The sequence below is a fragment of the Oncorhynchus clarkii genome, chromosome 5 (assembly GCF_045791955.1).
Source record: "Oncorhynchus clarkii lewisi isolate Uvic-CL-2024 chromosome 5, UVic_Ocla_1.0, whole genome shotgun sequence".
Taxonomy (NCBI): domain Eukaryota; kingdom Metazoa; phylum Chordata; class Actinopteri; order Salmoniformes; family Salmonidae; genus Oncorhynchus; species Oncorhynchus clarkii.
This window is the reverse complement of record NC_092151.1, coordinates 68,645,588-68,662,654: the sequence shown is the minus strand read 5'-3', so window position 1 is coordinate 68,662,654 and position 17,067 is coordinate 68,645,588. Positions and strand designations below refer to the sequence as shown.

The following is a 17,067-nucleotide window of genomic DNA, read 5'->3' as shown; positions in this document are numbered from 1 at the left end:
AATTATTGTATTTTTATTAAGTTTGTTTGTGTGTGACGAAAACGATTAGTGATTAAGGCAGTAGCCTAACCTCGCTTGTTAACGTTAGCTAGCTACTACTAGTGGATATTGTTTTAGCTAAAAGTCATCTATAGAGATTTGAAACAATTTGCTACCAAGTCTAAGAGACAAAAACTATCAGGACGCGAATATTTTTTTTTTAAACAATGAGAAAAGAGGCACAATCTCAAACCAAAGAAAAATTCGCTGGTGAAATTGATCAGCGTGCAGCAATGACCATCAGCTGGTGTGGAGAATGACAAGCCTACGAGGACAGGCCATTCATTCGCCGAGAACGACGAGCCCCAGTTCGCTGATCCTAGCTGCGAAGAGGGCAAACCGGAGGAGTCGGAGCCATGCACTTACACCAATGATTAAAGCTCTCTGGCTGGACTATAACAGGTGGTCGCACCACGCCTAGCCACACCTCCAAACAATGTTGGCGAAGACCCTACTATCTTGGACCCAGACTCAGATTCGTCGCTCCCCGTCCCAGATGACAGTGGTGGTGCTGCTGCTAAATCCGAACTCCTAGACAAAAAAAACATAAAAGATCACAGTGAGTGGCCAAAATATAGGAATGGGTATTTAGTGCAAGCTGGGCCACATCAGGATTAAGGAGGGGAATTTCCCAAGAGATGAGGGACAATGAAAGTTTTCTGTGGCTCACTACAACAGGAGGATGGCGAATGGGGAGAGACCAGGCTTGTCTATTCCAAGCAAAACGATGCAGCCTTCTGTTTTTGCTGCAAAATGTTTTCACACGAGTGCAAATCTGCACTGGTCAGGGATGGAACCAGGGACTGGAAGAATCTGTGCCACCTCCTTAGCTCGCAGGAGAAGTCACATGACCACCTAGATAGTTTCCAGAGGTGGAGCTGGAGATCAGGCTGGTGTCCAAGCAAAATCAGATGATTTGATTTCAGGACCATGTACAGCTACCGAGGGAAAACACATCAGCACCACAGCAGAGGAAAGCGGCCACTCTAGGTGGAGACGAAAAATAAATAAATGTTGAAACTGATGTTGGGCAATCAAATTCGATATGTAAATAAGCGAAATTCGTTACGGCTGGGTCATTTTATGTCAATGACACAACTCCAGCGAAACTAGGCCCGCCATGCATTTATGAGAGCAGTTGTTTCCAAAGCTCAAATGATCTTACTCTGTTTTACAGTTCCACAGAAATGTTCAAATATATGTTAAATATGTTATATAAAAGTGTTATTTTTTATTGTAATTGTAACAATTATGTGGTCACGCCATGTATGATATGGGGTCATGCCATCATAGCACTGAGATTGCACTCGTGAAGGTGGTAAATTACCTTTTAATGGTGTCAGACCAAAGCTCTGCATCTGTCCTCGTGCTCCTAGACCTTAGTGATGCTTTTGATACCATCGATCACCTCATTCTTTTTCTTTTTTTCATTTATTTTTTAAACTTTATTTAACCAGGTTGGCTAGTTGAGAACATGTTCTCATTTGCAACTGCGACCTGGCCAAGATAAAGCATAGCAATTCGACACATACAACAAAACAGAGTTACACATGGAATAAACAAAACATAATCAATAATACAGTAGAACAAAAGGAAACAAAAAGTATATATACAGTGAGTGCAAATTAGGTAAGATAAGGGAGTTAAGGCAATAAATAGGCCATGGTGGCGAAGTAATCACAATATAGCAATTAAACACTGGAATGGTAGATGTGCAGAAGATGAATGTGCAAGTAGAGATACTGGGGTGCAAAGGACCAAGATAAATAAATAAATACAGTATGGGGATGAGGTAGGTAGATAGATGGGCTGTGTACAGGTGCAGTGATCTGTGAGCTGCCCTGACAGCTGGCGCTTAAAGCTTGTGAGGGAGATAAGAGTCTCCAGCTTTAGAGATTTTTGCAGTTCGTTCCAGTCATTGGCAGCAGAGAACTGGAAGGAAAGACGACCAAAGGAGGAATTGCTACGAGTGGGTGCTGCTATGGTGACCAGTGAGCTGAGATAAGGCTGGGCTTTACCTAGCAGAGACTTGTAGATAACCTGTAGCCAGTGGGTTTGGCGACGAGTATGAAGCGAGGGCCAACCAACGAGAGCGTACAGGCCGCAATGGTGGGTAGTGTATGGGGCTTTGGTGACAAAACGGATGGCACTGTAATAGACTGCATCCAGTTTGTTGAGTAGAGTGCTGGAGGCTATTTTATAGATGACATCACCGAAGTCGAGGATCGGTAGGATGGTCAGTTTTACGAGGGTATGTTTGTCAGCATGAGTGAAGGATGCTTTGTTGCGATATAGGAAGCCGATTCTAGATTTAATTTTGGATTGGAGATGCTTAATAAGGTACAGTGGGATTCGAAATGGTCGGTAATCTGTTTGTTAACTTGGCTTTCAAAGACCTTAGAAAGACAGGGTAGGATAGATATAGGTCTGTAGCAGTTTGGGTCTAGAGTGTCACCCCCTTTGAAGAGGGGGATGACCGCGGCAGCTTTCCAATCTTTGGGAATCTCAGACGATACGAAAGAGAGGTTGAACAGGCTAGTAATAGGGGTTGCGACAATTTCGGCAGATAATTTTAGAAAGAAAGGGTCCAGATTGTCTAGCCCGGCTGATTTGTAGGGGTCCAGATTTAGCAGCTCTTTCAGAACATCTGCTATATGGATTTGGGTGAAGGGGAAATGGTGGGGGCTTTGGCTGTGGAGGGTGCCGGGCAGTTGACCGGGGTAGAGGTAGCCAGGTGGAAAGCATGGCCAGCCGTAGAGAAATGCTTATTGAAATTTTTGAGAGATGGGAAACCCAAATTGGTCTACACTGACAAGTTCTGGCCTGGTTTAGATCTTATCTGTCGGAAAGATATCAGTTTGTCTCTGTGGATGGTTTGTCTTCTGACAAATCAACTGTAAATTTCAGTGTTCCTCAAGGTTTTGTTTTAGGTCCACTATTGTTTTCACTATATATTTTACCTCTTGGTGATGTCATTTGGAAACATAATATTAACTACCACTGCTATGGGGACGATACACAACTGTACATTTCGATGAAACATGGTGAAGCCCCAAAATTGCTCTCCCTGGAAGCCTGTATTTCAGACATAAGGAAGTGGATAGCGGCAAATGTTTTACTTTTAAACTCGGACAAAACAGAGATGCTAGTTCTAGGTCCCAAGAAACAAAGATATCTGTTGGATCTGACAATTAATCTTGATGGTTGTACAGTCATCTTAAATAAAACTGTGAAGAACCTCTGTGTTACTCCGGACCCTGATCTCTCTTTTGACAAACATATCAAGAATATTTCAAGGACAGCTTTTTTCCATCTTTGTAACATTGCAAAAATCCAAAACTTTCTGTGCAAAAATGATGCAGAAAAATTAGTGCCGTGGGGGAGATCTTTGTGGGCTATACTCGGCCTTGTCTCAGGGTAGTAGGTTGGTGGTTGAAGATATCCCTCTAGTGGTATGGGGGCTGTGCTTTGGCAAAGGGGTTGGGGTTATATCCTACCTGTTTGGGCCTGTCCGGGGGTATCGTCGGACAGGGCCACAGTGTCTCCCGACCGCTCCTGTCTCAGCCTCCAGTATTTATGCTGCAATAGTTTATGTGTCAGGGGGCTAGGGTCAGTCTGTTATATCTGGAGTATTTCTCCTGTCTCTTCCGGTGTCCTGTGTGAATTTAAGTATGCTCCCTCTAATTCTCTCTCTCTGTCTTTTCTCTCTTTTCTTTCGGAGAACCTGAGCCTGAGGACCATGCCTCAGGACTACCTGGCCTGATGACTCCTTGCTGTCCCCAGTCCACCTGGTCATGCTGCTGCTCCAGTTTCAACTGTTCTGCCTGTGGCTATGGAACCCTGACCTGTTCACTGGACGTGCTACCTTGTCCCGGACGTGCTGTTTTGGACTCTCTCTCTACCGCACCTGCTGTCTCTAACTCTGATTGATCGGCTATGAAAATCCAACTGACATTTACTCCTGAGGTGCTTTCCTGTTGCACCCAAAACAACCACTGTGATTATCTGACCCGCTTGTCATCTATGAACGTTTGAACATCTTGGCCATGTTCTGTTATAATCTCTACCAAGAAGAGGACTGGCCATCCCTCAGAGCCTGGTTCATCTCTAGGTTTCTTCCTAGGTTCTGGCCTTTCAGGGAGTTTTTCCTAGCCACTGTGCTTCTACATCTGCATTGCTTGCTGTTTGGGGTTTTAGGCTAGGTTTCTGTACAGCACTTTGTGACATCGGCTGATGTAAAAAGGGCTTTATAAATACATTTGTTTTTTAACAGGTGGGATATTATTAATGAGAAACTTGTTTTCCTACTATATGTAGTAGGGTGCATAATGACATCAACATTGTAACTCCGATGCAGAGGTTAAATATAATTGGAGCTTATTTATTCATCTTCCAAAAAATAAGTAGTAAACCCACCTGTTCGACAGACACAATTATCCTATCCATCGATGTCGTTATAGCCAAATACTCCAACACTGCCATTAAATACCCGTGTCTGGGAAGGGCTTGGTGTGTTTGACTAAAACCAGGGCTCGAATTGAGTGAGGGTATCACATACCCTTTGTTAAATAAAAGGGCAAAAAGGAAATATATTGTTTGCTTTATATTTTGAAATAAATACATAAAACGTATCCCGATTACATAAAGCGTTCTATAACAATGCTTAACTCTGTGATGCCTTATGGTAGAAACAAGCTCTAAAATGACTGTGAAAGACGTGACTCCGATGCATATGGGGATATATTGATTCCACTCTATGACAATCTGAAGCTAAACTCCAGCCTATAATATTCGAAGAGATAAAACAAATACTTTGCTATTCTTTCCCTATATAAACTGAGCTTTTCTCTTTTGAAATGAGAAGATGTTTGTTTAAACCCAGGTAGCTTTTAGGGAAGCACTTCTGTTGCTGGGTTATACAACGGAGGAGTACCCAGCATTTGAAGCTTACAGTTTTCTGCGTCAGTAGAGCCTGTCTGAGGGGAAAGGTAACTTCTGAAAGTGCCATGCGTAGATGAATAAGGATGTCTAAAATGTAATTATTTTTGTCTCGCCTAGGGCGGCAGAACATCCAGGGCATTCGTGATTTTATCAATGTAATCAGATTGAAAATATTAGGCTATGTTATTGACATTTAACTGATAATATAGCCTACTAAACAAATGTATTAAAAATGTGTTTAACCTATTAATTGGCCTGTTATTATGTTCTGCTCCTCCGACTTTTAGCGGAGAAAAAAATTGGCCGAAGCCCAAACCTAGCGCGGGCAGATTTTTATCTCGCCTAGTGCAGCAGAACGTCCAGGACCGGCCCTGAGTATTAGGTTTTTATTATTATTTGCCATATGACTGGAATATGTATTTATACGGAATGGTGAAGTGGATGAAAGCTGCTGTGTCGCTCTGACTACCTTATTGAGGGGAAAATGTACTTACTCTGATGTGGTTGTCCCGCCTAGCTATTTTATAATTAATGCACTAACTTTAAGTCATTCTGGATAAAATCGTCTGCTAAATTACTCAAGTTTCCCATTTTGTGTAACCTTTTCGTGTTCATTACGGAAACCGTTTAAGAATCACACAGACCAAAACGAGAATTCTGCATAGACAAATCCAGGTCGATCTCGTCCAGTTTCGTTCAGTTTGCTTCCGAAATGTTTTGCAACAGAATCGGCGTAATGTTGTAGAACGTTTGACGTACTATTTGTCCTGTTTCAGAACGTAAGCAAACGTCCCCGGATATGCTGCAGAGCGGGAAATTGAACGGGCGGAAAAATAACAAGCGCCCAACTGAGCAAAGTAGAACAGCTAACTTTTCTTTACATATTTTTGACAGTCAATCACTTGGAAGCAAATCTACTTCGCCATCGTACTATTACAGCCACCCGTCAAGCTAAAATGTACTTGCTAGTATTCGATTTTGGTGAGAATTATTGAGCTGGATAGCTAGCTAACGCCTCGCTTGTTTTGTCTGGAGAAGGATGGGAGACAGGACCCTGCTGCGGGAGCTAAAGCGGTGGGCGATTGAAGAATTTAATCTACCAACCCAAAGTCTCCCAAACGACAACTACTTTAAAACGTGCGTAACGTCATTCATAAATGTCCAATTTAACGTACATGCACCTTTTTTGGCCTTGTTGAGCTATTCCTTTTTGTCTTGGTAGCAATTCTAACTACAGTCTTTCATATCGGCAGTTGCAGACTAATTAAAACGAATTTGTCCCAACATTGAGTTAACCCAAGTAACGTTAAGTATATTGATGTTTGTTTTGATTCAGGTTATGTGTTGGCCCGGGTGCCTCTATATGGAGATATGTCACACAACATATTTTCAATCAGAGGTGGGTATGCAGACAGGTTTTTACAACCTTATTAATTATACTTCCTAGTGTTTCTATCAATTTTTTTGAAGTAGCTAGGTCAACTATTGTCGTTTTGTCCTTTTACGTGTGTTCTTCCAATATCTTCTCTATTCCTTTCTCTTTGCAGGAATGTAAGGGTTATGCGTGGAAATCTCCGATGGTATCCTTTATTTTTGGTGTCTTGAGTTACCTAAAATGTGATAATTTCATTGTCTCTGAGATGACACCAACTCTTGATAGAATAACTGCCTAATTTCTCTGATATTAATATGACACACAGGTTTTGTTGTATGTACAGTTATACAAGCCTTGACATTGTGCTCTCTCAGGTACAAAGTTCTGCACGATAAGGAGGTACAACCATATTTCTCTAAACCAATGTCTAGATAGTTTGATAGTCTTAAATGTGATACTGTAGCAATGTGTTAGCGTTATGTTTTCTGTGTGCTCATTCTTTTACATTATTGTATGCACACATTTGCAGTTGAAACAAGTAGTGGGGCAGAGTGATGCTGCTAAGCGGTTTGAGCTTCAGGAGCAGATAGATGAGCTGAGAGTAGAACTAAACCACCTGGACTCTCAAATCAATGGGACTGAAGCACAGCTGGTTACTGAGGGTGAGCATTTTACTAAATATATACTTTTTTCTACATACCACATCCCAAAATCTGCTAGGTCTGTATATGTGGATGTCCTCTTTCACCTTGACGCGCTGTTCTCTGTAATCCCTTTGTATTGAGTAGAGGAGTCCATTAACCGGAGCTGGGAGATGGTGGAGGAGAACCAATGCAGGGAGCTGCTTTTACAGGCTTTTAAGCAGCGCTGCATGAAGGAGCGCCACTCTCTTTCAGAGGATATCCTCAAGATCAGTGGGCACTCCCAGGTTCTGGAGCAGCTGTCTAGGTGTGCTTGCTAGAGCCTCTGCCGTTTACCCTTTTACAATTTCTTACCACACTTCCACATGCATTTGACACCTCAAGCCAACCCTAAATCCATTCTTTACTTTTGGTGTGTTTTGCAGGAGGGCAGAGGTGAAGGTGCTGTTTGGAAATGAAACCTCCAATAGCAGTGGGGACCATCTCAACCCATCAGGAGCAGAGCCTAAAGTTCTGGTAAGTGCTTTACTATATTTTATTACTTATATGATAGTCTTCGAAGTGATGGTTTTGCATTTTACTGGTCTTGTTTATTTTTCTCCTTAGCGTAACGTCCGAGAGTTGTGTGATGAAAGACTCCAGTTCTTCCAGTCTTTGCAAGAGAGTGAACTGAACATGACATCTTCCACTGCCACACAGTAAGAATCATCAGATGGTTTTATATAGGAACCGGAGTCAACCATGGGATACTTCTATTGATAAATCATTGTTCTCTCTCTTTCTTCAGCTTGACACGTGAACAGAGAACTGCAGTATTTCAGCATTGGTTAAGTGCTGTGGAGGTAAGTTGCATTGTTTGCACCTAGATAGTTACATCATGGTCTGTTTCATATTTTCTTTATTTGAGTGAGAATCATATTGTTATTTTTTTTAATCTCATCAGGACTTGTTGCAATGCTATCCTCCGAACCAAGTGCTGTCAGCCTTGCAGTACCTGGCCTTGGGACAGGAAATGACATTGGAGGAGAGGCTTGCCTCTTTGGGTATGGCTCGTGATGTTGCTGCATTACGGTAAATGGTTAAAAAAATATGTATATATATTTTTGTTTTTATTGTATTTGAACCCCTTTTCTCCACAATTTCAATCTTGTCTCATCGTTGCATCTCGGGAGGAGAAGGTTGAGTCATGTGTCCTCTGAAACATGACCCGCCAAACTGTGCTTCTTAACACCCACCCGCTTAACACAGCCGCACCAATGTGCCGGAGGAAACACCGTTCAACCGGCCCGCCACTAGGAGTAATTAGAGCGTGATGAGCCAAGTAAAGCCCCCCTGGCCAAACGCTCCCCTGACCTGGAAGATGCTGGGCCAATTGTGCACCACCCTATGGGACTCCCGAACATGGCCGGGTTGTGATTCAGCCCGGGATCGTTCCCGGGTCTGTAGTGATGCCTATAGCACTGCAAAGCAGTGCCTTAGACCGCTGTGCCACTCAGGAGGCTGATAAATGGTTAAATTGATAAAGTTAGCTAGACAAAAATATCTGCATGGATTTGAATTATAGGGGCAGATGTATCTGTTTTATTTTAGGTTTCGCTACGAGAGTAATCACCTGCTGGACATCTCAAAAGAAGAGGAAGAGCTACCAACCGTTAAGAGTCTTTTACAGGTGCTTTACATGTTTCCATTTACACTAAAATACCAACATGGGTGCCAAGACACTGCATATGCTAGAACAGTAATATGTGTGGGATCTTTTTGCAGTCAGCTTGGGAGGAGGTGGAACAGAGTCTGATGGAACTGGCTCAGACACGGTCACGAATTCAACAGCTCCAGACCCAGCTTCATACCCGAAAGAAAGAGGCACATTTAGAGCTGATTGGCGGGGAATCTCAAACCGACGCCCTGTCACTGTAAATCTGCACTATAGATTGGCTTCTTCCACATAATTTACATTACATTTACATGTCATCAATGAACATGCTCAGCCTCTAAACCAGTCATGTCAATTCATCAGAATACTCTGGTTTGTTGTCTGTATCTATTGTTTGTGATGCTCTTTACGCTTTCCCAGTTTAAAACCTCTTTTCTCCCATGTTTCTGTCCTGCCCAGGTCAGTGTTTAAGCTGGAGATGCAGTGTGTGATTCAGGCAGCAGTGAGAAATGGTTTGCGGGACCAGTGTGTTCAAATGGAGCAGCATGCCAGCGACCGACAGGAGGACCTCCGCAACCTACGGAGCCAATGGCAAAACATCATGGACTTCAGACAGCTTGGGGTGAGAACCTGCCATCATTACTATTTCATCGCTTGCCACACATTTACCTCAATCTCACACAAATGATCAAGGAACCTACCAGGTACAACCCTAAATCCGTAAACATGGGCACCCACATAGATATCATCGTGACCAACTTGCCCTCCAAATACACCTCTGCTGTCTTCAACCAGGATCTCAGCGATCACTGCCTCATTGCCTGTGTCTGTAATGGGTCCCCGGTCAAACGACCACCCCTCATCACTGTCAAACGCTCCCTAAAATACTTCAGCGAGCAGGCCTTTCTAATCGACCTGGCCCGGGTATCCTGGAAGGATGTTGACCTCATCCCGCCAGTAGAGGGTGCCTGGTTGTTCTTTTAAAAGTGCTTTCCTCACCATCTAAAATAAGCATGCCCCATTCAAAAAATGTAGAACTAAGAACAGATATTGCCCCTGGTTCACTCCTGACTTGACTGCCCTTGACCAGCACAAAAACATCCTTTGGTGTACTGCATTAGCATCGAATAGCCTCCGCGATATGCAACTTTTTAAGGAAGTTAGGAACCAATATACACAGTCAGTTAGGAAAGCAAAGGCTAACTTTTTCAAACAGAAACTTGCATCCTGTAGTACTAATTCCAAAAAGTTTTGGGACACTGCAAAGTCCATGGAGAATAAGAGCACCTCCTCCCAGAGGCTAGGAAACACTGTCACCACCGATAAATCTACGATAATCGAGAATTTCAATAAGCATTTGTCTACGGCCGGCCATGCTTTCCACCTGGCTGCCCCTAACCCAGCCAACAGCTCTGCACCCCCCACAGCAACCTGCCCAAGGCCCCCCCCCCCTTCTAAAATTATCTGCCGCAATTGTTGCAACCCCTATTACTAGCCTGTTCAACCTCTCTTTCGTATCGTCTGAGATCCCTAAAGATTGGAAAGCTGCTGCAGTCATCCCACTTTTCAAATGGGGGATACACTCTAGACCCAAACTGCTACAGACCTATATCCGTCCTGCCCTGCCTTTCTAAGGTCTTCGAAAGCCAAATCACTGACACATTTCAAACCCCACCCTACTTCTCCATTATGCAATCTGGTTTCCGAGCTGGTCATGGGTGCTCCTCAGCCACGCTCAAGGTACTAAATGATATAACCGCCATCGATAAAAACAACTTTGCAGCCGTCTTCATCGACCTGGCCAAGGCTTTCGACTCTGTCGACAGCATTCTTATTGGCAGACTCAATAGCCTTGGTTTTTTAAATGACTGCCTCACCAACTACTTCTCAGACAGAGTTCAGTGTGTCAAATCGGAGGGAATGTTGTCCGGACCTCTGGCAGTCTCTATGGGGGTGCCACAGGTTTCAATTCTCGGGTCGGCTCTTTTCTCTGTATATATCAATGATGTCGCTCTTGCTGCTGGTGGTTCCTTGATCCACCTCTACGCAGACGACACCATTCTGTATATATCTGGACACTGTGCTAACAAACTTCCAAACGAGCTTCAACGCCATACAACACTCCTTCTGTGGCCTCCAACTGCTTTTAAATGTTAATAAAACTAAGTGCATGCTCTTCATCCGACCGCTGCCCGCCCGACTAGCATCACTACTCTGGACGTTTCTGACCTAGAATATGTGGACAACTACAAATAGTTAGGTGTCTGGTTAGACTGTAAACTCTCATTCCAGACTCACATTAAAACCTCTAAGAGCTACCCCCCCTACTTTTTTCAATTTCCACCTGAAGACATACCCAAATCTAACTGCCTATAGCCCTAGCCCAGAAGCAAGGGTATGCATATTCTTGGTACCATTTGAAAGAAAACACTCTGAAGTTTGTGTAAATGTGAATTGAATGTAGGAGAATATAACACAATAGATCTGGTTTAGATAATACAATGTAAAAAACCATACGTTTTTTATTTTTATTGTTGTATCTTTAAAATGAACAAGATAAAACAAACATTCAGATAGGATGATGGGGACAATTTCAGTGAAAAATATAAGAGGGCAACAGTACTTGTGCAAAGTTTCAGAATGATAACTTCCAAAATGAGTGTGCTACATGACATTTATCACGACGTCACCCAGGTGTCCCACACAAGTAGCCCAAATGTACCCAAGTGGCCAAATTGGTGAAGGTATACATTTTGAAACAAATAACTATATACAAAATGCCAAAATGGTATTCTAACACCCCCACCCCCCACCCCCCCCCCCCACCCAAAAAAGAACCTCAGTCCTGTATTTATATAGCCCTTCTTACATCAGCTGAAATCTCAAAGTGCTGTACAGAAACCCAGCATAAAACCCCAAACAGCAAGCAATGCAGGTGTAGAAGCACGGTGGCTAGGAAAGACTCCCTAGAAAGGCCAAAACCTAGGAAGAAACCTAGAGAGGAACCAGGCTATGAGGGGTGGCCAGTCCTCTTCTGGCTGTGCCGGGTGGAGATTATAACAGAACATGGCCGAGATTTTCAAACGTTCATAGATGACCAGCAGGGTCAAATGATAATAATCACAGTAGTTGTAGAGGATGCAACAGGACAGCACCTCAAGAGTAAATATGAACAGTTTAGGGTTCCATAGCCGCAGGCAGAACAGTTGAAACTGGAACAGCAGCAAGGCCAGGTGGCATGAGAAGAACTTACCAGTCCAAAACAGTGACATTGTTCCTCTTCTGCAGGCCCGTTACAGATTATACACAGTGCGCGTTTACCAAAACAACGCTGTGCGTAAAATGCGTAGCTCCTTCCGGAATAAAACGTTAATAGCGAATGACTCTCTTTACGCTGGAGTTTACGACATGGGTTGGTCTTCCAACACACAACCATTGCATATTGCCGCTTACCTCAGCTCATTGACTATCTACCCAGCTAGATTTCAAGACGATCAGTGGTCATTGGGTTAAAATACAGTCAATCAACGAAACAGTGGTGATATCATTGGTGCACAGTGATGTCATTACTTGTTGTCTTCAAATCGGTTTATTTCAGTCAATACATCCCGCGAAGTGGCCCATCAGGTTTGGTTGTGTTACAAACAAACCAGTTGATTGCAGTGAAACCAAACATGACTGGAAAAGTCACGTTCTGTGTTGGTTATTTACCTGGAATGTGTCGTCAAATGGAATGAGACGGAAATCACGACACAAGCGGTTCACAAAATGTTTCGTGTTAGGCTATAAAAACGGATTTGATCAAACAAAAGATAATTAATTGTGTAACAAGGAGCATTGGAATTGCAAACAGACGAAGATCGTCAAAGGTAAACAATTTATTTTAATGCAGTTTGTGATTATGTAATGCCTGTGCTGGTTGAAATAGTTGTTTTTTATGGGGCTCTATGCTCAGATAATCGCTTCGAATTCTTTCGCAGTAAATCCTTTTTTAAAATCTGACAACGCAGTTGGATTAGCAAGATTCTAGGCTTTCGATACATGTGAGACACTTGTATTTTCATGAATGTTTAATATGACTATTTATGTAGCGATCACCGTATGTTGTGGAATTTCAGCCCGCTACCGGGTTCCGTGCTCAAAGGTTAAGCATCTCCAATCCAAAATTACATCTAGAATCGGCTTCCTATTTCGCAACAAAGCCTCCTTCACTCGTGCTGCCTAACATACCCTTGTAAAACTGACTTTTACCTAGAGGTCGACCGATTAATCGGAATGGCCGATTAATTAGGGCCGATTTCAAGTTTTCATAACAATCGGAAATCTGTATTTTTGGACACCGATTTGGCCCATTTATTTATTTATTTTTACACCTTTTATTTAATCTTTATTTAACTAGGCAAGTCAGTTAAGAACACATTCTTATTTTCAATGACTGCCTAGTGGGTGGGTTAACTGCCTCATTCAGGGGCAGAACGACAGATGTTTACCTTGTCAGCTCGGGGGATTCAATCTTGCAACCTTACAGTTAACTAGTCCAACACTCTAACCACCTGATTACATTGCACTCCACAAGGAGCCTGCCTGTTATGCGAATGCAGTAGAAGCCAAGGTAAGTTGCTAGCTAGCATTAAACTTATCTTACAAAAATCAATCAATCAATCATGATCACTAGTTAACTACACATGGTTGTTGATATTACTAGTTTATCTAGCGTGTCCTGCATTGCATATAATCGATGCGGTGCGTATCTTTGCTCCAGTGTGTACCTAATAGAGGTCGACCGATTATGATTTTTCAACACCGATACCAATTATTGGAGGACCAAAAAAAAAGCCGATACCGATTAATCGGCAGATTTTTTTTTTTAATGTAATTATTTTTATTTATTTTATTTATATTTTTTTATTTGTAATAATGACAATTACAACAATACTGAATTAACACTTATTTTAACTTAATATAATTGTATCACTTCTCTTGCATTCATTGCACGCAGAGTCAGGGTATATGCAACAGTTTGGGCAGTCTGGCTCATTGCGAACTAATTTGCCAGAATTGTACGTAATTATGACATAACATTGAAGGTTGCAATGTAACAGGAATATTTAGACTTATGGATGCCACCCATTGGATAAAATATGGAACGGTTCCGTAATTCACTGAAAGAATAAACGTCTTGTTTTCGAGATGATAGTTTCTGGACCATATTAATAACCTAAGGCTCGTATTTCTGTGTGTTATTATGCTATAACTAAGTCTATTATTTCATAGAGCAGTCTGACTGAGCGATGGTAGGCACCAGCAGGCTCGTAAGCATTCATTCAAACAGCACTTTCGTGTGTTTTGCCTGCAGCTCTGCTGTTTATGACGTCAAGCCTATCAACTCCCGAGATTAGGCTGGTGTAACCGATGTGAAATGGCTAGCTAGTTAGCGGGGTGCGCGCTAATAGCGTTTCAAATGTCACTCGCTCTGAGACTTGAAGTAGTTATTCCCCTTGCTCTGCATGGGTAACGCTGCTTCGAGGGTGGCTGTTGTCGTTGTGTTCCTGGTTCGAGCCCAGGTAGGAGCGAGGAGAGGGACGGAAGCTATACTGTTACACTGGCAATACTAAAGTGCCTATAAGAACATCCAATAGTCAAAGGTTAATGAAATACAAATGGTATAGAGAGAAATAGTCCTATAATTCCTATAATAACTACAACCTACAACTTCTTACCTGGGGATATTGAAAACTCCTGTTAAAAATAACTACCAGCTTTCATATGTTCTCATGTTCTGAGCAAGGAACTTAAACGTTAACTTTCTTACATGGCACATATTGCACTTTTACTTCTCCAACACTTTGTTTTTGCATTATTTAAACCAAATTGAACATGTTTCATTATTTATTTGAGGCTAAATTGATTTTATTTGGAATGAATTGCAAAAGTCACTAAAGCTGGAGACATATCTCCCTCACTAACTATAAGCATCAGCTGTCAGAGCAGCTTACTAATCACTGCACCTGTACACAACCCATCTGTAAATAGCTCAACCAACTACCTCATCCCCATATTGTTATTTTTTTTGCTATTTTGCACTTCAGTATCTCTACTTGCACATCTATCACTCCAGTGTTAATGCTAAATTGTAATTATCTCGCAACTATGACCTATTTATTGCCTTACCTCCCTCATCTTACTACATTTGCACACACTATATAGATTTTTCTATTGTGTTATTGACTGTATGTTTGTTTATCCCATGTGTAACTGTGTTGTTTTTGTCGCACTGCTTTGCTTTATCTTGGCCAGGTCGCAGTTGTAAATGAGAACTTGTTCTCAAATGGCCTACCTGGTTAAATAAAGGTATAAAAGGAAATGTGACACTTTTTTTCATGTTTTTCTTTATAGGATGTCAGGCAGGAACAGATAAGCGGTCTGATCAAGGGGAACTCAACAGCTAAGACTGAACTGACTCGTGTGCACAAGGAGGTAGACCCACTCTATGCTGCTGTGTACTGTAATGCATCTTGTGTAAACCGTGGCCATCTAACTTGACCTTTTCTTCTCTCCTGTCTGACCTAAGATTGGACAGTTTGTTCAGGGAAAGCTGGTTCCCCAATTTGCTAATGTTCTTTCAGCAGCCAATAGGCTTCGCAACTCTGTGTCCCAAGAGGCCCGACAGTTTGGGAACGTGTCACTGTTGACACTTGACCGCAGGATCATTGAAGGGTAAGCGCTTCATATTTGTTCGTATTTGATGGTTGAGAAGCGTTATCCTTCTTATCACTATTTGGTCTGGATAAGAAAAAATGCTCAAAGGAACATTTTTCAGATGGTAAAGTTTTGTAAACTGCTATATATATTTCAGCGAGCAGAGAATTCCAGCATCGTGGTTGTCTATCCATCGCTTGCATTCCTTGCCCTTCCACAATCTGTGTCAAAGCCTGGCTTTCCCAATGTATCGAGTGAGTCCCAGCTGATTATTCCATGGCCATTTATGCACCCAGTGGTTTGCATCTTGCTCTTATCCTCTTGTTTATTTATGTATTGTCTGTTTTGTTCCTGCTTTATGATTCTCTGCCAGGCCCCTGAGGAACTGTACACCCAAGCTCTATCCCAGCATCTGGAGCTTCGATTTCTGCGTCGTTTGCTGCAATTGCACTCCTCCTCTTTAACAAATGTAGAGAAGCAGGGAGCGCTGCTTCCTGCACCTGACCAACAAGGTACAGATCTTCCATAGAGTTCAAAGACGCAAACTAACAAATGGTAGAGCTCGATGCCATCCAATCAGATGCCAATCAAACTGTATCACTCATCTTTACCTAGTTAACCAAAGGCAGATTATGCAATCGTACATGTTTGATCTCTTCGTCTCGCTTTCATCTCCCTTTTATGTATTCCTCCTTAGCCCTCCTGCTACGTGTCCTGGAGGAAGACAAGGAGCTGCTTAAGTCTTTATTGCCCAAGGTTCGGGAGCTTACCCAGCGCTGCTCACAGGGCCTTTCTTATGGGTATCAGGTCAAGATTGCCATTTCCCATTGGTAAGTGCTACCATTAACACTTTCTCCCATATAACTCTTAGTCATATTGAACCTCCATATTATTCACCTGCTACTATTGACAATTCACCTTTTCTTGTGTTATTTCTGTGCAGGTGGGATCAGCCTGCTCAGTTTGCTCTGCCTGACATACGCAAGGGGGGACTGACTTTTCAGCAGTGGCTACAGAGGTGGAAATTTGCAGCTAAGGCTTCTTGATGAGCTCCCTAGAAAATAAAGACAAGACTGAAGTGCATAGATACCCAGCAAACAGGATGTCCAGGGGACCATGACACAACCTTCCGAAGTTCTGGGGACATCCTTACGACTAATTTCTGTTTGCAGGGTATGCACCAAGGTGAATTTTAGAGAACAATACTGTTCTTTGTAGTACTAAAACAAATGTTTTATTCCCACTGACATTAATTTACAATATTGTTTGTTTCTCATCTTCTTTTTGCTAAACATGATGCCATTCAATTTGTATCGCATGTACATTTCTATTGTCTTTATGCCATTAAATTAACTTTGCCTGCACCTTATCTCTGTTTTAATGTGCTTGACGGTTAATCTCAATCACAAATACAATCCTATTTGACCATTCGTTGTTATTCATATGACCATATTATTGACAATACAGACATACTTTTTTGGTTGATAGAGGAATAGATTGTTGAAATGAGTGTTCATATAGGACCACTTTGTTCATGGTGTGGTTTTGCAATGTCTGTGAGCTGTAGTTGTATGAATAATACTAGTATCCTGTGTTTTATTATAGGCGACTAGCAATATTCAGGACTTGTTCTTGACACATGGAATGGTTTTCTGTGTGATTTGCATTGTTTGACCAATTTTATGGCATGCCCTGTACTTTCCTTCCCAGTTAATGAG

The 17,067-nt window shown here is 42.2% G+C and overlaps 1 protein-coding gene across 1 annotated transcript; it reads left to right on the top strand.

Annotated features, from left to right (window-relative positions):
* The first annotated feature begins 5,779 nt into the window (after nucleotides 1-5,779).
* On the top strand, nucleotides 5,780-16,718 carry LOC139409284 (HAUS augmin-like complex subunit 5). The gene is made up of 19 exons (XM_071154202.1): nucleotides 5,780-6,117; nucleotides 6,317-6,379; nucleotides 6,528-6,560; nucleotides 6,730-6,754; nucleotides 6,885-7,017; nucleotides 7,144-7,303; nucleotides 7,422-7,512; nucleotides 7,603-7,694; nucleotides 7,784-7,838; nucleotides 7,940-8,067; nucleotides 8,587-8,665; nucleotides 8,761-8,909; nucleotides 9,110-9,272; nucleotides 15,047-15,127; nucleotides 15,222-15,367; nucleotides 15,507-15,603; nucleotides 15,723-15,861; nucleotides 16,047-16,179; nucleotides 16,293-16,718. The coding sequence occupies exons 1-19, from the start codon at nucleotides 6,020-6,022 to the stop codon at nucleotides 16,393-16,395; spliced, it is 1,968 nt and encodes a 655-aa protein (XP_071010303.1). The 5' UTR covers nucleotides 5,780-6,019; the 3' UTR covers nucleotides 16,396-16,718.
* The last annotated feature ends 349 nt before the right edge of the window (nucleotides 16,719-17,067 follow it).